Here is a 24,101-nt window from a genome sequence, read left to right as displayed (position 1 = left end):
GGCAGCAGGGGAAGGACAAAAAAAAAGGTTTTTCTTTTTATCAGTATTTCTTTCTAGTAAGAGATCAGTTACTGAAATTCCTGAGTTTTAAGACACTTTTGAAACATAATTCCAATGCTTAGAGTACAGTTTGTAGTTTCTAGTGTTTTGTTTCTTATTTAAGAAAACATTCATTGACACACTTCTCTGAATGTTTATCATCTGGGCAGGGGCTGTGGGGACTTCAGCCCTGACTGTGCCATTTCAGGACAGCTCTGTTGACCTTCAGACTGATAAAATGGTCTGTAAAATCACTTGACCGCATCTGTGCTTTCTAAAAGGTTGCATGAAACCCACCCTCCCAAAATTAATTGCTGAAACTCCCTATTGTCCAGCTCACCAGGGATCGGCACCGTCATGTTGGGTGTTTGGCTTGCAGGAGCTTGTTTTCTGGCATTGAATAAGCAGTGACTGTACTGTGATTTAATTTAGGGATCGGGTTGATTCCTCCGCCTGGGTGGGAGGGAAGTTTTAACAGACTTGAGTAACACTTCTTGCTTTACCATGGCATATTGAGTATCAGTCGCTTTACCTGCTGAGCAAAGGTACTACCTGAGAGCGGAGGCTGGAGGTGCTGGGGGGGTGGGGTGGGGTGGGGGAATGGGTCTGGGCTGTGTGCCCTGAATTCCCTTCAGCCTTTGAAGGGCTTTATCCAGCTGCTGGGGGCCAGGGCACAGGCTGAGGTCTGCAGCTCACCCCTGTAAGGAACGGGCCTCCTTTTGGGCTGAATATTGGGAAATTGAGAGACACGTGCTTAAAGCATGTTGAGGATAATCTGCAGGTCTCAGCAAGCAGGTTCCAATCGCTTCTGGGGAAGGAAATTCACACTGATTCAGCCTTGTGATCCTCATCCCTCCTCACTTATGCAGGCAGGGAACCCATTGGCTTTCCCACCATTTGCTCTGAGAGTCCCATCATAAAATGAGGGATGCCTTATGCCAAATTTTGCAATGGGCTGTTAGAGGTGGGTCCTTCCTTGAAGTAATTTATGGTTAAGATACAGAATAAGCAGAAGGAAGTGTTTAATGCTGGTCTTTATTTGGGGCACTAGGCAAGAATAAGAATTACTATCAGCTTAAGAATTTCCTGAGGGGCTAGCATGATTTTTCTGTGCCTGAGCCAGGAATTTAAATGAAGCCTTCTGAGTCTCAGTTCATTAGCTGACATCTGACCACCCCCCCACCCCCCCTTTACCTTCTTGCACTTAGGTTTAAATTATCTCTGAATGTAATTTGCTTTTGCAAGTTCCAGGCAGGATGAGTGTTTAGCTCTTCCTTTCCTGAGAGGTCTTGAAGAGATCACCTGTTTCATGTTGGACTAATTAGTTAATGGGGAATATTGCTGTTCTGTTTTGACTGATGTGAACAAACTATTGAAATTCAAAAGTTAGTTAAACCAATCTAGTGGATTATGATCTCAAATGTGCTCTAATCCTGGAGTAGTTGCTCTGCTAAAATCAGAGGTGTGCCAAAATGCAATGTTTAGGAGAAGTATTTTGCAAAGAGGCTTTTAAGGACTGATTGATTGGTGCCTTGAGCAGTATTTTATCTGGTTTCTACTGTGCTCTGTAGATACATGTCATAGAGTTGGAGCAGTGAGGTAGTTGGTACGCTGTAGCTGCGAGTCTGCAGCGTGATGGGTGTGTGTGAGTGCAGCTGCAAGGTCTAGGAAGCAGCTGCTCTCCTCCTTGAAAGTCAGCACTGCCCCTGCTTTGACTGTCCCTGCAATCCACTTGGCCTGGTCTTCCATGTCAGGAGCCTTCAGAGAAGAGCATAGGTCTGCAGAAAGCTCTCTATGCTTCTCCCTTCCATTTGAGTCCCAAACCGGTTTTATGTTTCCGTTAGTTCAGCCTCCTTGTAGTAAATGCTGGGTCATGAGAGTAAGCAAGCATCCATCTACTCTACTTCAGGATTGCAAGTCACCACTTAATGTGCATCAGAGGCAGCTCTGGCTCATAGTCCTGCAGGGCTGGATGGGGATGTGTTGGGGGGCACTGCATTGACAACTGGGGAAGCTTCCCTGCCACCCCCCTCCATGTGCCGCTGGAGTAGAGGCATTTGTGTTACTCTGACTTCTGCTCCCCATCAGCCTTTGGGCAATTGGATATCACGTGGCTGAGCATCCTCAGCTGCTTGCTGTCTTTCTGTTTTCTGTATCTGCGAAACGGAGGGATTTGTGTACTCAAATCCATACAAATTTCTGTGTCATATCCCCAGCTTTCAGTATTCTGGATGCTGCTGAAGGACGTGGCTTTCCTGGGCTTTTAGCAAGAAGCTGATTCCTATTTGACGCTGTGAGCGGGTTTGATGCTGATTTTGGGTTTTCTGTGGGCACTGGCTACAGCTTGCTTCTGGGTCAGGGTGCTGAACATGCTGACTGTTACCCAAGCCTGGCTGCACCCCACAAAGCCTCCTTGGCTGCGCAGGGGAATCAGAGGCATATGAGTTGTCCGATGGGTCAGCAGTTGTTTCTAGTAAGGATTTAAGATGATCAGAGCTAGTGAATCTGGTTCTGTCTTGAAGGGAGAGAAAACACTTTGACTAGCAGGCAAAAAGTGAAGGATCAGGTTGTCCAGGCTTGTCTGTGGATGGTGGGGCAGCAGTTAAAGACTAAGCAGAAGGCATAGGAAAACTGGTTTGCTGCGGTTGTTCCTATACCATTGGAGTGACCCTGTCTCTGTGCAACCGAGATCCCTGCTGGGCATCTACCCCAGCGCTGCTAAGAAAAATCTCTGGCATCATTCTACCCAGGTCTAGCTAGGAAAAACTGGGTTTTTAACCTGGACCTGCTGGAGGAAAGTGAGTGTCCAGAGGTGGATGTCCCATAGAGACATGTCTCCAAATCTGAAGTGAGCCACTAATGGGACTTTTGCTGATTTAGCAATGCTTCAAAAACAGCAGCTGGAGGTAATCATAGAATGGTTTGGGTTGGAAGGGACCTAAAAGATCATCTAGTTCCAACCCCCCTGCTGCGGGCAGGGACACCCTCCACTAGACCACGTTGCCCAAAGCCCCGTCCAACCTGGCCCTGAACACTTCCAGGGATGGAGTCTCCACAACCTCTCTGGGCAACCTGTTCCAGTGCCTCACCACTCTTAACAGTAAAGACTTTCTTTCTAACATCTAATCTAAATTGACCGTCCTTCAGCTTAAAGCCGTTACCCCTTGTCCTGTCACTACACTCCCTGACAAACAGTCCCTCACCATCTTTCCTGTAGGCCCCTTCAGGTACTGGTAAGCTGCAATTAGATCTCCCCGGAGCCTTCTTTTCTCCAGGCTGAACAATCCCAACTCTCTCAGCCTGTCCTTGCAGGAGAGGTGCTCCATCCCTCCAGTCAGCTTTGTGGCCTCCTCTGGACTCTCTCCAACAGCTCGATGTCTCTCTTGTACTGAGGCCCCCAGAGCTGGACGCAGTACTCCAGGTGGGGTCTTAAAAGAGCGGAGTAGAGGGGCAGGATCACCTCCCTCGACCTGCTGGTCACGCCTCTTTTGATGTAGCCCAGGACACGGTTGGCTTTCTGGGCTGCAGTCTCTATATAGGATTGGGAAGAAGTGAGCTGTAAGGTAGGAATCGCTATCTGCAGTCCTGTGTCCTTTCCCTGCGATGCAGCAAGTGGCTGTATAACAGCTGATGGGCTACACAACCAGCATGGACGAGTCAAAGTGTGTACTCTGTGTGTACTGGATGTGCTGTGTTTAAAGGCAGTAGCCTGAGGAAGCTGGAGAATTGGGAGGTGGGAGGTAATCAATACAAACAGCAAGACAAGCTTAGAAAAATTCAGTATTAAAACTGAATTTGTGTGTAGTTGGTCCTTGGCCTGCTGAGGTGAATTGTTTGGTGCTGTGTGTGGATGATGAAAGCTGGATTAATAATGAAATAAAGCTGGCTTTGGGTGATTGCTTAGCAGGCATTACAGCCCAGTGCTGTTCAATAGTTAAAGCATTGCAGACTTTGAGAGCAGAGCTGTAGTTTCATTGGTGTTGAGCCCAATGTGCATGTGGCTGGGAAAGCTTGGTTGAAATAGAGTGCCACAGATGAGAGATGCAGCTACTCAGCTGCAAAGAAATACCTGCTCAAGGCTTTGTGTGCCCCTTTTCTCCCAAGGCAGGGGAAACAGCTGAGTCGATAGGAACACCTCTGTGGTTTGCATCCATGAGTACCACCTTCATCCATAGAGCAGCAGGAAGGTAATTCTGGAGGACAGTGGTTTGTAGCAGTGGCATGCTGTTGGCAATGTGTTAGACACCGCAGCGGTGCAGTCTCTGCGGATGGGGTAGCATCTCCTAATCACTGCTCTTATCAGGATGACACCTATCATCATGTAGAAAGACAAAAACATAGCAAAGGTCTGGTTTCAGCCTGTGCCTCTGACAGGTGACTGGAAGGTAATTGCCAAAAATTTGTGTGCATCCAGCAGCCTGGTGCTTGCTAATAACCATACATAATAAGTGGGTGCTGTCCTGGAGGAATTTGATGAACAAAACATTGTTTGAAACATACAAACTGATTATGAGCAGGAGAGGATGGATTGCATGATAAGTTTTCATTTACAGGCCATCAATCCCTAACCTTCCCTGTCTCCCCCGAAACAGTGATAAGTATTTATCTTGGAGGACTCATCAGACCAAGTCTGTGCACTGCAAGCTTCCACTTCCTCCTGTTGCTGTCAACTTTGAAGATGTTATCTCTAAAACATCTTTGCTTGGACTGGACCAGAAAAAGGAGCCAGTAGAGCTGCTGGGTGTGCCTGATGATGGGGGGGGGGAGGAGGTATGTGTGCCCTCTCCCGCCTGCAAGCATTTCTAAATGCAGCATGAGCCTAGGGCTGGCTGGTGCCTGTGGTGAGGGTTCCTGCAGTGCCAGGAGATCCCTGCAGCATCCCAGTCACCTGGGAAGGGGTGCAAAGAAAGCTCTGGCTTTCAGCCCTCACCAGTGACTCACTTCCCTTACTGCTTTGCCCTGAGCAGTGGCTGCCCTGGGCTGGCCCAGCAGCTCCGGGGCTTGCACAGCCATGTGGGCACGGACATGATGCTTCTGGCCCCATGGAGGGGTCTGCATGGCAATGGGGGAAGAGTCCCTTGCAGCAGAGGGCTAGAAAGGACTTTATGGTGACCAAGAATCACACACCTTGCAAAAGGAGCCGGGGTGTGTGTGTGTGAATGGGGCAAGGGAAGTAGGGGAGTGTGGATGGCTACCCCATTCTCTGATGCGGCTCTTGGCAGGACTCAGCCCTACCTGCAAAACAGGGAGGAAGAAGAGGATGGGGTGAGCCACAGGAAGCCTGAGGGCTGGATCCTATGTCAGCTGAATCACCGTCAGCTGAATCACTGGGATTCCCTCCAAATTAGCTCCAAATTGGTGAGGTGGCTACGTCACTGCCCAGTGCCATGTGCTGTAAGCCCTGGGGCTCTGGCACTTGCCATGGGCTGCAGGGGGACTGAGCGCCTGGTTGTCCGTCTCGTTATTCCTAAAGCAAGGCTGATATGTGCTGGGTTCGTGGTCAGACATGTGTGGGTTTTGAAATATTTTTAATTAGCTAGTGACTTGCCTTCTCATGTCTGGAGCCTTTGTCATGAAAAGGCAGCAAAACCGCAGGTTCCTCTGAAAAGAGGAATATGTACAGGGTGAGTCACTGCTCCAGACTAGGCCTAGCTCGCTCTTCTTTTTTTTTTTTTTAAATCAGATGGAAAAAGGACTTATTAATACCTTTTTGTTGACACTTTAGTGTGTCTCTGCATTTGCCTGTTTGAGTAAATGAATTGATGCTGTTAATCAGTCAGTTTTAGAGATATTGAAATAGGGTGGGCTAGGGAGGGACGGAAGAGCTTGGTTTTCAAACTAACTTGAAGAAGCAAATTCTTGCATTTGGATCAGCAGCAAATTCCAGGTCTGTTTCTCTTGGAAGTGTTTGAGTGGCTGTTGGGAAATACTTGGTTGCCGTGTGCTTTCAAAATTGAATTAATTCTCAAGCTTTCAGGGAGATGTGCAAATGCCTGAATGCTGCTTTCTTCCCCCTCGGCCCCCCCATCCTCTGTGCAGGATGCGGCTCCTAGGGCTTCCCCCCTTGGGGAAGAGTCTTGTGGACTTTTTCTCCTGGCTTGACTGTTGTTAAGTTGCTGTCTGAGTAGTTAATCCACCCAAAAGTCCTGGTTAGCTTCTGGTACTTGTGCTGAAAGTGCTGAGCGCCGCAGTGGAGGCATCCCTCTGGTGACAGTCCCCACTGGGATGATGTGTCTCCAGGTGGTTACAGCTGTTAAAACATGGGCTGGAGCAGTTTTATTGGACCTGCCTGTATTGCAGTTCTGTCTGGAGAGCAAATGAACTAACCCCTATTCAGTGACTGCGGTGTGTTTAGAAGCTATAAAACTTGTTTGCACAGAAACTTGATACAGCCTCTCTCTGGGAAGGGAGTTGATATTCGACAACCTGCGATGCACTTAAAGCAGCTCTGATCTGCAGCACAAAGTGAAGTCTTCAGAGGACAGAAACTGTGCCGTCTGCCAGCTGCTCAAGCTGCTTTTGTGCATCCATGTGTTACGGAGCTGCCTTTGCTTTTCTTGTTTGGGGTGAGGGATTAAGGCAGAAGCAAAAGGGATCTAGAGCAGGAATTGCTTCCTTACACACTCTGTTTATATGTGCATTGACCGATGGACCGTCTGTCACCAGGGTGTAAAATGGGTGTGGGATCACTAGCTCACTTCTGTCTCCTCTTTTCCCTTGTTCTGTCTTCCTCCCTCTAAATGGGTCTTTAAATGTGAGTTTGTTTCTGGCTGTCATTGTGTGCCCTGGCAGAGACTTTGCTCGCGGTAGAAGTGAATGTGACATGGTGAGGCGTGAGCAGCGTCCCCACAGGGCTTCGAGTGAGGCAGCTGAGTGTGATCCCTATGCCAGTGTGATAAAAGGGCTTTTTATGTCCATGAAGACAAAGCCTCTCGTTTAAAAATGCATCTGAATGGAAAACATGATTCTGAATGCCCTAGACTAAGCTATTAAAAGCAAACAAACAAAAAACTCCACACAACAAAAAAATGAAAAGCTCCCCTGCCCCCCAGCCCAGTGTGCCAATGTTGGTGTAATACCTCTGCATTGCAAAAAACCTGTAAAATTGCTTTGGCAGCTTAGCAGTCCCTGTCAGCTTGTAACTTCGTGGCCCACTAACCTTTTCATATACTGTTTTGTTATAACACACTTTCCCCTTCCCAGATACCTGTAACAAGGTCAGGTGTCTGCTTTTTATCTGTTGGTTCAAATTCTCCCTCTCTTCGGAAGCAGAGAAACAGAGAAGCAGCAGTATGAAACCTGAGAGGTAAACCTGTTTTATAGACTCACTGACTGAGTTGACCAGCATAGGGGCTAGAAGGGAAGTTTTTTTAAGACCCATGCAAACAACTACAGAGCACATCCAGGGCGTGGTATTTCCCTGATAAAGTGAAACAGCAACTTTTTTTTAAAAGCTCTCAGCTCATGGTGGTGTTTGCTGCTTGTTTTAGTGTTAAAAATGTTAGAGATAGTTAGCAGTAAATTAAATTCCAGTGAAGTGATTGGATAACAATGCTTTTGGAAATCCCTTTTTAAGGGAAGTCTTCATGGCTTGAAAATGGTGCAAATGAGGATTAGGAAGAAGGCAAAACTTGTGAAGGAGAGTTGGCTGAGTTTTTGGTCTTGTAGCTCAGCCTCTCCTGCCTGGCGGCAGCTCATGCCACCTGCCTGCGTAGCCAAAACTGTCTCCATTCCTGATAGTGTTCCCCAAGTGTTTCAGCTGGTTGTGAAATCCACCTCCCATGGCATGCCTCAAGCTTGCTCAGAGTTGACTTTCTTGCTGAACAACTCCTTTATGCCCTGGAAATAACAGCCAGGTTTGGTGGCGCTGAGACTCGGGCCACTGGGCACCCGTGGGAGTGCTGCAGCTGGAACAGGGGAGGTCCCGGTTTGGCAGAGTGGGCATGCAGCAAGATGCGCAGTGCTGCACACAGCATTCCTGCATCTTGCAAGGACCTACATGGTAGCATTTCCTTGGTCAACTAGCCTAACTTTAATCTGTGAAGTAGTATAAAAAATTTACTATCGTACTCTTTTGTTGTTGTTGTTGTTTTTCCCCTGTCACTCTGATGCAGCTTTGCTGCAACTCCTCCCCCTGTTCCATTCTTGCAGTACGAGCCCAATGATGAAGTTGGCTGTCTTGCTGTTGGTTGCTTTTACTGACTGCTAAACATTTGTTGTGTCCATTGGCAGCTCTGCAGACGCTGGGAGGTGGGGTCTGATGTGCTTTCCTTCATGTCTGTGCAGTGATACAACTTCTTGTTGACTTTCTCTGCTGCTAGCACCTGTCTGAGCTGCTTTCCCAGGCTGCCACACCTGCCCATCGCTCTCATCTCTAACGACTTCATTCTTGCCGGACTGAGTGAAGTGTTACAGAAAATGAATACTTACAGCTACAGGCAAACTTGTCGTCTTAAGCTAGCAAGTGCTTGTGAAGGCAGCTGGGAGCCTCAGACAAAAGAGACTTGCTAATCAGAGCACAGGCATTTGTGAAACTGAGCCTCTTGTTCTTGAGCGGTGAGCCAGCCCGTTTAGGATCCTGTCTTCCAACAGTCTGTATACCTGAATTCACCCCTCATCCTTTTGCTTACAGAAGTGGAGGTGGCTGTGTCTGTTCCCATAGGCAGAGGAGAAACCTTTTATTTCTCAGTTTACAGTGACTGTAGCTAACAAAGTGGGAGCTGGAAAATCTTGGGATGCAAATCTCATTTGAAGTTGCACTGAGCCTGCCCAGATCTCCATTTTTTTAAAGACCCTGAGCTAGAGCTAGCACATGTGCTAGAACGTGCTTATCAGTGCCTACCTTTTTGTTAATGCACAGGGATTGCATTGTTCCAGCAATCGCTGATCTCACTTGGTCGTATTGGCCAAAATGCCAACAGGGAGTCTGATGCTGCTGTCACAAATGTTGTGGGATGGGGATGTGGGCTTTTTCCCATCCTATGGTGATACCTCCTGTCCAGGCTGGCCGGGTGGCACCTAATCAGTGCTTGGAAAGGAGTATTATAGCAGATGGGTGTAGGAACTGTATGCTTCATCCTCTCTGCTTCTTAAACACCAAGCAGATCTGATCAAAGTGGAGTTTCTGCATACTTGGGGTTTGAGCGGGGCTGATGCCTGCTGTTCCACACTTGTGGTGTTCCTGCTGTGCCTTGCTGTGGAGGGGGTCAGTGGCAGTGCAAACAGCCTATTGCTTACATGGTTTATTGAGAGACTGACTCTGGGGAAATAGGCAGGTGTTTGTTCAAACAGTTTTCCTGTAGAAAAGCAGACTATTTCCTTTTTGCGAACAATATCATGTATACGACTTTGTGCAAAAAGACCTTTTTCAGAGTCTTTATTATTTGGGTTTGATAGCTGTGTGCTCTTGGGGGACAGACAGGCAGGCAGTTTTCAGTATTTCTTGCATTAATATTTTAACTCTGGATTCTGATTTTGTACAAAGTTGTGGAAAATCCCTGGAGATGCTAGCTTTTCTGACTACAGAACACACTGGTAGCAGGTACCTTAATGTGTGCAGAACAGCATACCCCATAAAATAAATACACAGAGCTAAATATTAACAAGGCTAATGGGATTTTTGACTTGTTAAGGAGTGTATTTCCCATCTTCCGAGTTTCACACATCTGTTTTCTTAGTGGAAAGATAAACATGGCTTTCAGAACTGTAGTGACCTTGGTACTGATTGTTGCTATACTGCTGTTCAAAACTGCATGCATTTGAATGCAGTCTGGTTTCACATTGTCATTTTTCTCTCTTTAGGTACTCTCTAAATTCATGAGATGGCCAACACCATGCAAATCTCCAAAGATGAGCTGGAGGAACTCAAGGAGGCCTTTGCCAAAGTTGGTGAGTCACATTGAAGAGGGCATCTTGCTCCTGTCTGCTGTACGTTTGAAATGGATTTATCCTACCCCTGTGAGCAGCGGTGCCAGCAGGACGTGGGCAGTCAGCTGTTCTTGTGATCTTCTGCATGCCAAGGAGTCCCTTGGCAGCCTTGTTGCTTCTGGCATGTCACTTCTAGCCAAGGAGCAGAAAGGAAGGGACATGGGCAGTCTGGCTGTCAGCGAGCGCTGGCAGACAGCCTTGCCCTGTTGCTCCAGAGTGGGCTTTGTTGGTTCCTAATGGTGGAAGAAATACCCAAACAGGTATTGCATTACTTAGGCCCAAGCAGCGCTTCAGGGCTTGCACAGTGCTTCATTCTGATGATGCTGGTTTTGGCAGATTGGCTGAACTGTGCATCTGCAAATGTAGGTGCTACGTTTCTGGTTTGTGCAGGTGCATTTGAGGCACTGCATTTGGTGAGCTTGTAGGCAAAACCTAATTAGTGGCTGTTTACCTGGCACCATGGAGCAGCTTGTGGTGATAATAAAATGCTTTGCGGCTGCAGTGCATGTGTATTGCCCTCTGGTGGCTCTATTTCCTCTGTGGTTCTCACTTCCCTAACAGCCTGTGATGCTCGAAGGGCAGCCCAAGCTCCTCTGCCTGCCTTCCAGCTTTTCCCCTGCGCTGGCATTGCAGAAGCCTCTGGCTGCTTCGGGAAGCTGAAATGAGCAGAAAACTGACATAATGGAGAAAATTGTTTTCTGCTGGTTTGGTTTCCTGATAGGGCTTACTAGAGGATCAGAGAAGTGCCATGGAGGGGTGGGATGGGAGCCGGACTGCAGCAGTGTGGGCTGAGGTCAGCGTATGCAGCTGGGGAACCACAACCAGGACTGGCACTGGCTGGGGACGAGTTGCACAAGTGATCAGAGCCAGTGTTTCATTTTCCTAACTGGACATCGACATTGCTTGAGCGCTGGTTATAAATACAAATTGGTAGTTGCCTGGCATCTGTATCAGGTAAACTGTCCTCTATAGCAGGGTGGCTCTTAAAACTCTCATTTGCTCTAAATTTGCAATCTGCAGAGATCAATATGAATTTCAAAGACAACTGATTCTCATAGAGCAGTATTCTTTTTTGGGACTTCCAGCAAGTTGCATTTTAGGCAGTTCCCTCTCCTGTCTCGCTCTTCCCAAGACTTTTCCAGCAGATGGAAGTGAGCTGCCACAGAGGAAGATGAGTGACCATTGTGCTTCTTGCTGCCTAATGTGCCTCTGAGTGCAAACCTTAATAAGGCTGGGATGCAGGCACCCCGTTCTGTCCTTGGATAAACTTAAAATGATTAACCTGGCTGGATTGTGGTGGCTTTTTGTCATTAGTGTGTGGGGAAATTATTGAGAGAGGCTGGCTGCCTTTGCACTGGAAACATGGAGAAACCCAAAGTCAAATCCTGGTTTGTTTTAGTAAACCAGCTCACCGTGCTCACGAGGTAGGTCATTGTTTGGCTTAAAGTTATAAAAGCAGTGTTAAAACTTAGGTATTATTGATAATTAGCCTGGACATACCCACAAGTGAGATGGGATCTGCTCCTCCTTTTCAGCCACCTTCTGTTTTGTGTGCTATAGGCATGGTACAGGCTGCAAGTATTGCTATGGGACGTGCCTGTCAGGAGTGTCTTTTAACGCTCATTCCTTTTGTTTTTGGCTGAAGGAGCCGTGTTTGCCCTGGGATATAGAACTGGTCACTAATTGGGCAGCTGACTTTCACTGGGAGCTTCTAATGCCATCTCTAGTGAATGTGAAGAAAAGTTGGACTAAGGCTGCTATTTAAAATTAAGCCTTTTTTTCATCTCCCAGCTACCTGGAAAACTTGGAACGCAGCTGGGAAGCAAGGTTATAGCAAAGCTTACCTGGTTGGCTTCTAGGATGTTGTAAAGGAGATGTGGGGAGGAGGAAATGTCTCACAGGGTGGTTTCTGCTCGCCAAGATGTGCCCCACTCCAGTGTGTGGCTGCTTGGGCTTCCTGGAGACCTGCTTTAACTCTACCATGGGGCAAGTTGCTGCTCTGAATGTGTAGGCTGATGGGACTTTGAAGGTGTGGGTTTGACCAGCTTTTCTGTATGCAGCTGGAGTGGATGGAGACATCTGGTGATGCTGGAAGGCAGTGAGGTGTGTTACTATGTACCCTGTCATAGGTACTTGCCTTCCTTGCCACTTTTAGGTATCCCCTCTCTCCCATGCAGCTGGTGTGCTGTTCTCTGGCAGCCAGCAAAAGGCGAGTCCCATAAACTGCCTAGTGCTTACTAGAAGCAGTCCACGGGTGAGAAACCATGGTTTAAGGTTAGTACTAAAGTCAGCTACAGCTCAGACAAGCAGCTCCCAGCATCCTACAACCAGGTATTTGTATTGGAAGTGATCCAAGTGGTAAACAGCAGTGGGGAATAAAGCATTTTAACATCTGAAAAAAGTAATTAAGTGGGGCATAAGAAGTGTCTAGGCTTTTAATGACCCACAGGTTAGTGGGAGAAGAGCACGTTGCTCCAAATCTCAGCTGATCTCTGAATTTGTTCTGTAAAAGTGGGGGGGGTGTGGGGGGGGTGTGTGTGTATATATATATATATATACACACACACACATTTGGCTGAATGGTGACTTTTCACAGGGGAGGCATGGCAGAACAAAATCTGCGAACTTGCTCTGTTTATTTGTCTTCCTTCTCCCTGCTTCTAATAGCAGAGATAAGCATCTTTTCTGGAAACACGAAGTACTTAAAAATTGTAACCCAACTGAACACTTTGTTCGCTGCTGCAAGGTGGTAAAACAATGCTCCGAAATGTTAGCTTAAGGCAAATAGGGATATGTGATCCTGCTAGAGTGTGTCCTGCTGAGCATATATCCTTAAAAGGAAATGTGTGGGTTACTTTTCCCTCTTGCATCCTGTTATTTAAGCTATTTTAAGTACTTGTCGGGAGGAGGCTGAGCCAGAGCTTGAAGCGGCTTTTAGGTTTTGTTTATTGTGGCTTTGCTGCCCCACCTGCATATGGGCAGAAGATGGTGCCATACATCACTGCAGTGACCTTTCCCAGGTTTAGTACACTGGCATGCATGCATCTTTCAGTAGGAATAGGAAACTTCTGATGTGCTGTAGTTTCCTTTCCATCAGGCAGATTATAATGAATCCAGGCTGTAGCTTGTCTGTTAAAACAATTTTGCTTTCTTCCATTAGTAATTCTGGGCCATACGCCGAAGGATTTCATTTGAGATAGCTTCTATTTTGACAGCCTCTTCAGCTGTTGAATACCATTTCAGATTTTGTGAGAGAGGGATTTTAGACCACCTTCTGTCTGATGTCTGGCCCTGTTGCAGGACATCCAGCAAGGCACCATATGGTGTGCCTGCAGTAATACTGGAAATAATTATGGAACTTGTCGGTACTGCAAAGGTGACTACGTTTTTTTTTTTTCTTTTTTATGCTGCTACTTTGTTCATTTGTCTGTGATGCCAGGGGGGCATCAGAGACAGCAGGAAGGGAAGCAGCTGCTCTGTGGGATAGGGGTCTCAGGCCTGTTTGTCATGTTTACAGGGCTAAAGGCTTTTTGACATGTTAAGAGAAGAATGGATCCATATTCCACCACATAGTCAATCTCTAGTTAAGGTTGCTCGACTCTGCTACCAAGCCAAAACCACGGACTAGCACATCCATCAGGCTTTAACACTTAAATCTGCCCTTCTGTGGCCAAGAAGCTAAAACTTGAAATGAGAGTATCTTTACTGCAAAACCAGTAACTTGGTGTGGGGTCTTACAGTTGAACCAACAGACCTGTCTTGCTCATAAATCCCACTCCCAAAGTGTCTGGGACATAGATGCCCTTTTAATCTGTGACGTAAATCAGTGATTAATTTTTTTTTTCCCAGGAGACTACGGAAGAGTAACTCTTACAGGTGGGTGTTTGGGATGTTGTTAAGAGTTGGAAGAACTTGGGTCTTGAGACCCAAGGATTTTGAGTGAGTTAAGGTGGATTATTCAACAGTGTGTGTCCTTCACGCTTGATCATGTGCTGGCTGTCAGAGCCCAGTGCGGGTGCTGAGCCACTGGTGTGCAGCCCCTCCAGATGGGCAGCATCATTGCTGGTGTCATGCTTCTGAGTTACATGTGCTCACATGTGAGTGTGTGTTTCAGATAGCTCTTCATGCTGCAGAGCTGCTCTTTTTTTTTTTTCTTCAGTGAGCAGAGGTAAGTCTTGTTTGAGCTAGGCACACCCAGAGGACTGGGAAGATGCTGTTTTGCAGGGGTGAATGAAACCCTCAAAATGGGCAGATGTTGACCCAGACTGCAGTAAATTCCTGACATCTGCCCTGCAGCCAGATTTGATGCTTTCAGGCTGAGACTGAGGTCTGCTGAGCAAGTGTGGATGGACCAAGCAATGGCTTGGGTTAACTCCTCAGTTGCATTACAATCAGTGTTTTTAAGCAATGGTTTCTATTCTGCAAGCAAACCAATATAAATTCAAGACTGGGGCTTAATTCCTTGAACTGGATTGTACCCTTAAAAGACATGCAGGGCTTCAGTAGAACTGAGCTCTAAACAGGTTTAAGCATATTTCAGCTGGTGCATCTCCAATGTATTAGAGATAGGGTCTTTGGAGCTTGGTTCCCTGCTGTTTCACCTAAGAGGCTTCTGCTTCATGAAATACCATATATTGTGTTTTTTCCCTTTCACTTCTGAATAGGTTCAGACATGGCATATGCAAGAATGGTTCAGAAACACTTCTGAATGCTTAAGCTAGAGACGTCAAGAGGAAAACCTTTACCAAAGCTGAATCAAAATTATACCCGTGATCCTATCAAGGATACAATACGTATTTTTCTCTGTCCTTTGCCGACTAACATTTGGGTAGGTGTAAAACTTAGGGTTTTTAGGTGGTGGATTGATTGGAAAAAGTGATGAACAGGTGTTTCTGGATTTACCTGCTTAACTTGACAGCGTGGCAAAGGATTGTGCTCAGTTCAGTCAAGCACAAGCTAAAGCAATGGATGCTGGCTGTAGGCATGCTGAGGGTGAAAGCAAAGTTTTGGTTTGGGTCCATAGGCCCTGAAGATTAGCAATCCCTTCTTGTCTGATTTTCTTCACTGGCTTTGAGGCTGGGAAAAGATGCAAATTGTAGAGTTAGATTTAGTAATAAGAAAACTGTAACAGAAGAAGCTGCAATTTATCTAGAGGGGAAATAGTTTGCTGATGACATCTCAGGCTGGACTGTTTTATAAAGCTTGCCTTTGTAAGCTTATATTTTTTTGGAATAAAATTCTAAAATTGAAGGCCAGACAGCAGCCTGTTGCCATCATTAATCATTGGCTTAAACCTCCTTATTTCATCAGCATTATTGTAAACACTGACATTTCATAAAGTAGTTTAATGTATTTATTAGTCCACTGGAATTGATGCTCCTCTTTAGTTTGAGACCTAGGGACTGCGGTATAGGAGGGAGCACAGGTTTGCTCTGTATTACTTTGGATGTTTGGCACTAAGCATTTGAATTTCACTTTCTTGTTAACTTCTAAAAACAATTTTAAAATCCCATATGGATCTGGAAAATGAGGAAGGTTGGGGTGGTGGTGAGGACATGCTGCTTGCTGTAACTTTGCTGTGAAATAAAACCTAAAAACCACTGCTGCCACCTCATTAAAATTAAATTGACTTTCAAAGTTTGCTAAAAATAAATGGACTTTAGAGCTATCTTGATTGTTTTCTTTTATGCTTGAAAGTATCTCCCTTTAAGCATAAATACTGACCCCAGTGGCTGTAGTGTGGGATTCCCTCTTGAGCAAAAGCAAATATTGGGGCTGGTGCAGCTCTTGCATCGCACAGCCTGGGGAGCCGGCAGCAGCCTGCAGTCTGCGAGGGTGTTTGGGCAGCAGAAGCTGTTGCTTGGGTGGAATTTAGCCCTACATCCTTAGGGAGAGGCTGCTGCCTTGTAAATAGGACAAAAATCCTCTCATGTGGGATATGGGCAGAATGGTGGCTGGATGAAGTCAACCAAGCAGGACCAGGTGCCCTCGCAGTGCGATGCGGTTTTGGCAGCCGGTGGTGGCGAGCAGCACTCGGCAGTGCAGCATCACAGGGCCAGGAGCTCTGGAGGTGGGGGAGCAGGTAACGCAGCTGCTTAAATGCAGAGACTGCATTAAAGGGCTCAGCTGATGGTCGTCAGTACAGGCACTGTGTCAACTTTGCAGAGCCTGTGGTTGAATGATAATCAAAGGAGACTGCCAAATCTCCACCTCCTCAGCCCATCCAAGTATTCCCCACCAGCAGCAGTAATCCAGGGTTGGTATCTCCCCACAGCCCCAGCCCTGGGGAGGAGATGGTGGCTCAGGCACTGAATTAACTTCCCTGGGCTGTCTGTACCACTTGCAAAGGGATTTTGCCATCACTACTGAGCCAGTAACAGCGTAACATGCCCTGAATCCCTGTCTCTCCAAACATGCCAGAGAGTCATGCTTATGTCTTGGGACATGAATCTGGGTTGTCTGACTGCTTCAAACGCTCTGGCTGCTCGTGGACCTGAGTCTGCCAAAGCCTGGGCACCAGCCATGCTTTGAACCACACTGTCTGCTCATCCTGGTGAGCCTGAGGAAGGAGGCACCCAATTCTTGCCTGCCCGTGGTGGCAGCAAAACTTCACTTGGCTGAAGAAAGGCTAGGGCTGCTGGATTTGGCCCTGTGCAGTCAGTAGATGTGATGAGGTCCCAAAATGGGTTGGGATCTGTTGATGTGAAAAGCTGCAGATTCACACTAGATTCTTGTTTTCTTTCTTCCCAAATTTAATAGGTGATAATGTCTCGCTAAGCATGCAGTGCTGCTGTGGCTTGGTGGTTGACAGTTAAAGCAAATGTCCTTACAGACCATTCTTGGGCAGCATTAAAATATCTAGCTGCAATTTTCTGTCAGCAGTAAATGGATAACATCATTATTAACATGATAAAAAATGTAAATGCAGAGCTGACTGTTTTCAGTTCAGAAGGTAAGAAGTGCTGCGTTTCATTACCGTCTTTTTAACACACAAAGCCAGCTGCAGTTAAATGTAAAAAGAAACACTCTGGAGATCGTTTATGGAAATGCAGATGCTCTGTTGTAAAACTTTTACACTCGCCATCCTGGTCAGCTCTGCTTCAAAGCTGCCGTTGTCCAAAGCCAGAGAGATCTCATAGCTTGTGCTGGGACCCTCTCTGAGGACGTGCCATGTGTGTTTACTGCATGCCTTTGATTCCTGGTGTATTCTTGGTGGTGTCCATTAAATAGTGTATTACTGGGGCTTGGTATTTTTGGTGTGGGCATCCTGCTGTGTGTCTATGTCCTGCACAGATCTTGCTTTCAGCAAAGATGAATGCTTTGTGCAGTGTGGCCCCAAAACAGGTATGCTGTGACAGGCCACGCTAGGAGATTCCTCCTTACCTCCATGTGTTGTAGATGTCCCCAGTGTGCAGGTTGCTCTCTGTAAAGCACTTCTGAGCATGAGGGGTATGTTTCTGTCCTGCTGTCTGGGGCTGGTCCTGTCAGGGTACTGGTGCGTTTCTAAAACCTTCTCCTGCCCCCTCTCTTCCTCAGACCTCAACAGCAATGGGTTCATCTGTGACTACGAGTTGCACGAGCTCTTCAAGGAAGCCAACCTCCCTCTCCCTGGGTACAAAGTGAGAGAGATCATCCAGAAGCTCATGATCGACAGCGACAAGAATAAAGATGGGAAGATTAGTTTTGAAGAGTTTGTCTATGTAAGTGGTATTTGTGAATTTCCAGTAGCCTGGGGGACTCCTTTTAGACAAAGCTAAGGAAGGGGGGAGAACGGGTTGAACCTAATCCTTGTTTTCTTTCTACAAACTGATCACTTTTGAGGATTTGCCATGTAAAAATCAATTCTTTGTACAGATCTCTGTATATGACCGGTCTTTTGTGCTGTCGATGCCAGCCTTTAGGTTTGGCCAGGAAATATGTTGGGTTTTAAATAAAACCCAAAAAGAATCCACATGCTTTTCCTATATGAGAACTTTGTTGGAGGCGGAAAGACCATTTCCACATGAGGTGACAACTGGAAGGAAGACTTCCACTTCTCCAAGCTTACAGTATTGACTGGAAGCTCTTCAGTTTTCCAGGCACATAGATGAATGCTTGTTTTCCCAGTGAAACAGTATAATTTCCTTTCTCAATTTAACGGGACTACAAGTATTTGCTAAAGATTTGAGAGGACATTTCAAGACACACTTGGAGATTAGTCCTAGATGCCAATCTAGGAAAATTCAGATCTGTTTGCTGCCTTAAAAGGGAGGAACAGGAGTAAGGAGATAGGAGAAGCTGGAGGATGGGTCTAACCTTCAGCCTTTTTCTGTAGAAATAGGTCAGATTTTTGATACTTTTTTTTTTTCAAAAGCACAACACTTCTGATATACTGGTTCAATATCCATCCCTTCATCCTTTTTATACTCTGATGACTGAATGCTGAAAGAGTAATAAAAGTATATGCGGTACATTGAGGGAGCTGTTTTCATGTCAGTTATTTTTCTTGATATTTCTTAATTTATCTTCACCTTCTATTCCTTAATTATTTTCAGACCCTCTGAACTTTTGAGTTCGGAGTCAACTAGTAAGTTGGAGTTTGTTTGTGGTTTGTTAACACTTGCATGCTGGGTGCATGTTCAGCTGTTGGTTTGGGCTGGTCCATAACTCTTAACTTTGCACTAGGAAGGAAGAAATAAATCTCTTCTGTCACATTTGAATGGTAGCAATGATAGACTAAACATGAAACGTCTTAACAGGCAACTAAGCTGTATAGTAGAAGCAGTGGTTAGTGGTAGGATTTTTACAAACAGAACTGTTGCTGTTTTCTAACTCTGAGCGCTTTTGCTGGGGTTTATGGTACAAAGGATGACATGAATTGACTTGAGGTTGGGGCCAAATGGCTTAATGGTATCTCAGTGTTAAAGCATGTATTTTCAAAGAAGATATGTAATACTAGTAATTAGTCCAGCGATTTTAAAATAAATAAATCTGTATCAAAATCCTGATGTTTAAAACCAACCAACTAGAAAACCCAAAACTTTTGGGCTCTTGAGTCTTCACTGAGCTCTACCTGATCACTGGGGTGAGCAAAACCTCTACGTGCCATCAGGAGATGGTTTAACTACACTGCATCATCATCTTGACTTGCCACCTTCCCTGTGTTTAAGGGACAGGGAACGTAAGGTGTGACAGCCAGCAGGCTGGCCCTGCAGTGACACCTCTGCAGCCAGGTGGGCAAGTCCCTTCCTCTGGGGTTAACGTAAGCACTTTGTTGTTCTGCTTTACAGTGCTGTTTCATTGCCTTTTTCTGGGTAGTGTTTAGAGAACCTGCACGTGTTTCAGTTGTGTTTTCAGTGTGGTTGAAATTAATTTGGTTAAGTTTTGAGTGAATTATGGCAGGCTTTCAAGTCATTGAATACATTTTTTTTCTAATAGTTGCTCAGTTCTGTAAGAGCTCAGGGCCACTAATAGTAACATACAACCTGTGCAAATGGCACTTGTAATATTTCTGCACTGAATATCTCCTCCCTTCAAAAATGAGGGTCTTTTCTCAGTTAGCCCAAGAGAGCTATTGGGGGCGGGGGAATCCTCCCTGGACTGCTCGTGGTTACACATTACTGCAGTTTTGACTGTTATACACTTAAAGAGAATTGTTTCTTGGGTTGTGGACAAAGTTTTGTGTCAACTGAAGTCACAGTCACATGAGCATCTGGCTTACGCAGAGAAGTTGAAATTACACAACAGCTTTCTCAACTTTGGTCCTGTGGAAACTGCTGCATGTGTACCTGCTATCAGACTGCAAAGGTTTCACTTTTTTTTTTCTTGTGGTCTCTTTAAATCTACTTGACAAGATAAATGTATGTGAGGTACTTCATGCCTAATACTTCTGTTTCAGTAGGCACTTGCAACACGTGTTTGAGAGAGTGGGACGACTCCCTGCCCACTATCCATGTTAAATTTAATGCCACTACACCCTTGCGGGGCCTTTCACGTTTGCTGATTTTACTACACAGTTTGCTTTAAAGCTGAGAAGAAATAGCTTCTTTTGTGGTCCTTTCATTTTATGAAGACGGGTTTTTCTTGTCTAACAGAGCACTTTAAATTGTAGATTTTCCAAGAAGTGAAAAGCAGCGATATTGCTAAAACATTCAGAAAAGCAATTAACCGGAAGGAAGGAATCTGTGCGATCGGGGGGACCTCAGAGCTCTCCAGCGAGGGGACGCAGCATTCCTACTCAGGTATCGCTCTGCCTTTCGGCTGCTCTCCGGGGTGAGTGGAGGCCGTACGCCAAAAATAGTAGATTTCTACTGCCCTGCCATGTGCCGTGCTTTTGTTCTCCGATAGCTGAATGATCTCTTGTCAAGGTGCGAGCAGGACAGAATTAGAGGGTAATGCAAGATTAGCAATGTGTAAATTAAATGTGTGCTTATTTGTTTTATTAACTGTGCTTGCTGAGGAAGTCCTTGTGTCACACTTGAATATAATACAGTTGTTGAGTAATGAGTAAATAACAGTAATTGGAAGTGAAAGTCATATTTCTTGAAACTTTGTGTGACTAATAAAATAGTGTAGTAATGATAGTGGGGCTTTTATTTCCCTGGGCTATTGTACACTTATTCTTTTGGGAAAATCTTTGCTATGTTATGAAAAAGCCTGTATTAAATTTACAATTGGTTATCTTAGAGGAAGAAAAGTATGCCTTTGTGAACTGGATAAACAAAGCCCTGGAAAATGATCCCGACTGTAGGCATGTTATTCCAATGAACCCAAATACAGATGACCTGTTCAAAGCTGTGGGAGATGGGATTGTGCTATGGTAAGTCGTGACAGCTCCTGAATTTAAAAACAAACAAACAAAACCACCACAATAACTTCCCAAGACTGTAGTTAGGGGAATTTTCATCCTATTCTAGGCTGTTTTTGTGACTAGTGTGCGTGCATAATGTTTTGCACGTACAAAAAGGGGCTCAGTCACCCAGGCTTGCATTGTCATTGCGTGATGCTTCAGCTTTGATACCAACTTCACAAGGTGATATTTTTGTCTAGTGTTTTTGTTTGGGCTTGAGTCTGAGTTTGCTGAAGGGGAGAAGGTGCCTTGCAGGAGCAGAAGTTGTCCTGGTGCAAACTCAGCCTGATGCTAGTCAGCTTGGGGAGGGCAGATGTGTTAAATAGCCTGTTTTCTTGGATGTTTAGACAGATGGTAACCTCTGTGGGAATGTTAGGGACCTTATGAATTAACTCAAAGTTGGATTTTCTGGGAATCCTCTTGCTGATTTCGACAATAGCTGCACTAAGTAAAGTAACGTATTTTGCTGCATGATGAAAACAGAAGGCATCCCAGGGCTGCTAACCACCAGCTGCCTTCGATGTATGCGGTTTCTTTTGGTTTTGTGGCTTTGGTTTGTTTTTTAAATATAAATGAATTAATATAGTGGAGAACTGGATCAGCCTGGAATTTCAGTAACTCTGTATGAAACAAAAGACGTTTAGTGGGCTGTCCATTGCCTTTCATTTCCTTTTTTTTTTCCCCTCCTTTAGCATGTGATTTATGTTTGTTTTTTCTCATTTCCCCACTTTCAAGTAATTCAGGTCTTCAGGTAACAGCTGAACTGAGGAGGAGGTAGTTCATAATATAAAGTAATAACTTACCGTGTTTTCTGTTGACTAAAAATTCTACCCATTGAGCTCTCAAAGTGTTTGTGCCTTTTTTGGGGCAGGTTTTTTTGTTGCCAGCAGTAGTACACCTTTACAACAGGAGGAAGCACATTTTTGTACTAGAATCTGCAGTAGATGTCAACAGAGCAGTGAGACTGCGCTAGTTCAGTGACTGCGCTGTGAATAATACATGTGCTCCTTTTGCTCCAGCAGCTGAGATCAGTAGTGGCCACTAACATGTTTAAGGTTTCAGGCTTAGCTATTAGTTACAAATACATTCTTGATAACATAAATATTAACTTCTGATTTATACAACCTTGATTTAAAAAAAAAAATACACAAAACCAAACAGGCAAAAGGAAGTGCACTGTGGTGAGTATTGTAACAGTGCGTTGAGTTTTGTTGAGATTAAATACTAAGGGTTGTTCAAATATTATTGTTTTTCCTCCTACCAGCAAAATGATCAATCTTTCTGTTCCGGACACAATTGATGAAAGAGCAATTAATAAGAAGAAACTCACGCCATTTATAATTCAGGTATAATACATTTCTGTATTTTTGCTGAAACTCATATTCAGATGGAATTAATGAAAACAGCATGATGGCTCGAGGAATTATTGTGCGAGTCTGGAAAGGAGCGAGTTTTATAACTTGCGTTTAATTATTAAAGGCAGTTTCGTACTGCGCATGATTGACAGTGCTGTGGGTACAGCTCAAAAGACAAAAATGCTAACTTAATGACAAAATAGGTAAAATGGCTGAAATGCTGTGCACACTTGATATTGCTGCCGTGATTATATACAGTGCTGTCTTTTTAAAACAATATGGTTATTGGTGTTGGCTATCTATGAATCATTTCATAGTACAACAGGTTGTTTTTGTGAGGATGCCTGTGCGTATGTGTATAACTTAACACTTCTCCAGCCTTGTTCTTGTTGACGCCACTAGATGCGACTAACTGAGAGGCTGAAACTAAATACCAGAGGCTGAAATTAAACCCTGGTGCCTAGTTCAGTTCTTATTGATTCAGCCTGCTGCTACCACAGCTCTGTTAAAACTTCACCGGAGAGCAACTGGGAGCGTTTCCTCCGAGCTGCTGCTGTTGGGGCAAGGACGAGTGGGAAATCTGGTGGTGGATGAAAGGTGAAGCAGCATCTCCCCTGCCTGTGTCTCATTTGGCTGTGCTATTTGCAGGAGAACCTGAACCTGGCATTGAATTCTGCATCTGCCATCGGGTGTCATGTTGTCAATATTGGCGCAGAGGACTTGAGGGAAGGGAAACCCCACCTGGTCCTCGGGCTTCTCTGGCAGATCATTAAGATCGGCTTGTTCGCTGACATCGAGCTCAGCAGAAATGAAGGTAAATGAAACGATAAGTGATGACTTCTAAAGCATGAACACCGTATTGCTTGCGCTGTCACCTCCAGGGCTGTTGCTGTCTCTTCCCTCCCCTCCTCTCTGCTGAAAGAGATGTACTTGCCCTTGGGTTCATCGGGACATGTGCCAAGCTGAGTGCTCTCCAGCCTGTTAATAGCTGTGAAGCAGGTTCAGGTGGGTGGGTTGTGCCATCCTGGTAATGTGTGTCAGCCTTGGAGAACTGGCTGAACACAAGTCTGTAAGTCAAGATGCATCTTGGCTCAAGCCCTACAGTGGGAATGAGGGCATGGCTTTGTGATGCCTTGGGCTGGGCAGGCTCTCCCAGTGTGCTTCGGCTGTAGGTACATAATGTGTTGGGAGGTGGCAAAAGCTGCTTGCATCCTTTTAGGATTATAGACAACTGCACATCTTCCTCAAAAAAAAAAAAAAAACCAACCCCAAAACAACAACTAAAAGAGGAGAGCTTCAACTCTTTGGCAATGTGTTTGCAATGACATGGTTCTCCTAAAAGCCTTCTTGCTACTGTCAGTGGTGCAGGTGAGCACCACTGTTCTTTGTGGTGGGCAAGTAGTGCTGCAGCTTTTCCCCTGTGCTTGCTTGGTGCTGCACAACAGCCTCCAAAATTTCAACTTTTCAGATCATTCAAAGAGCTCTGTTATTCCTACATGGACTATCAGAGCACCCAGATGGATGGAGGGGCTTTGATGTCTTTTATTTAAACTTCCCAATCATGAAGTGGTAACATTGTTTGGCTTAGACTGGAAATTCATGGCAAGGGAAGCACCGGCCAAATGAAAGGGTGCTTGTCTTGGCTTCTGTGGCTTTTTTTTTAACAGTGCATACGAAACTGCGTGGAAGCACTTTTCCATTGAGATAATGTAAATGTACTTCTTAGCTTACTGTCATCAGCTTAAAACATTGCATGTAAAAATCCAGAGAATTTTGTTATACAAGAAAATGGAAAATATTTTTTATACACAGTTTTCTAGATCGTTCATACTCTGTGTAACAAACAACTTGGGAAAACTCCACTGATACCCAGATTATTTTGACTTAATCAGTAGTTGGTATTGTCTTCCCCTTCTCCCCCTGAAATGTTGCTAATTCTGGCATGTAGGTTT

At 45.3% G+C, this 24,101-nt stretch overlaps 1 protein-coding gene across 4 annotated transcripts in view; it reads left to right on the top strand.

The window, feature by feature from the left end:
• The window catches only part of PLS3 (plastin 3), a 53,523-nt gene that overhangs the window by 21,545 nt on the left and 7,877 nt on the right, over positions 1 to 24,101 (top strand). For all 4 annotated transcript variants that reach the window (XM_075763235.1, XM_075763234.1, XM_075763237.1 and 1 more), the window contains exons 2-7: positions 9,841 to 9,927; positions 17,503 to 17,666; positions 20,057 to 20,186; positions 20,632 to 20,764; positions 22,059 to 22,140; positions 22,798 to 22,963. In XM_075763235.1, the coding sequence (XP_075619350.1) occupies positions 9,861 to 9,927; positions 17,503 to 17,666; positions 20,057 to 20,186; positions 20,632 to 20,764; positions 22,059 to 22,140; positions 22,798 to 22,963 (742 nt within the window). In that variant the 5' untranslated portion in view covers positions 9,841 to 9,860. The remainder of the gene's footprint in view (positions 1 to 9,840; positions 9,928 to 17,502; positions 17,667 to 20,056; positions 20,187 to 20,631; positions 20,765 to 22,058; positions 22,141 to 22,797; positions 22,964 to 24,101) is intronic.

This window comes from Balearica regulorum, chromosome 11 (assembly GCF_011004875.1).
Source record: "Balearica regulorum gibbericeps isolate bBalReg1 chromosome 11, bBalReg1.pri, whole genome shotgun sequence".
NCBI classification, from domain to species: Eukaryota; Metazoa; Chordata; class Aves; order Gruiformes; family Gruidae; genus Balearica; species Balearica regulorum.
Note: the sequence above shows the minus strand (reverse complement) of the source record. Positions and strands in the feature narration are given on the sequence as shown.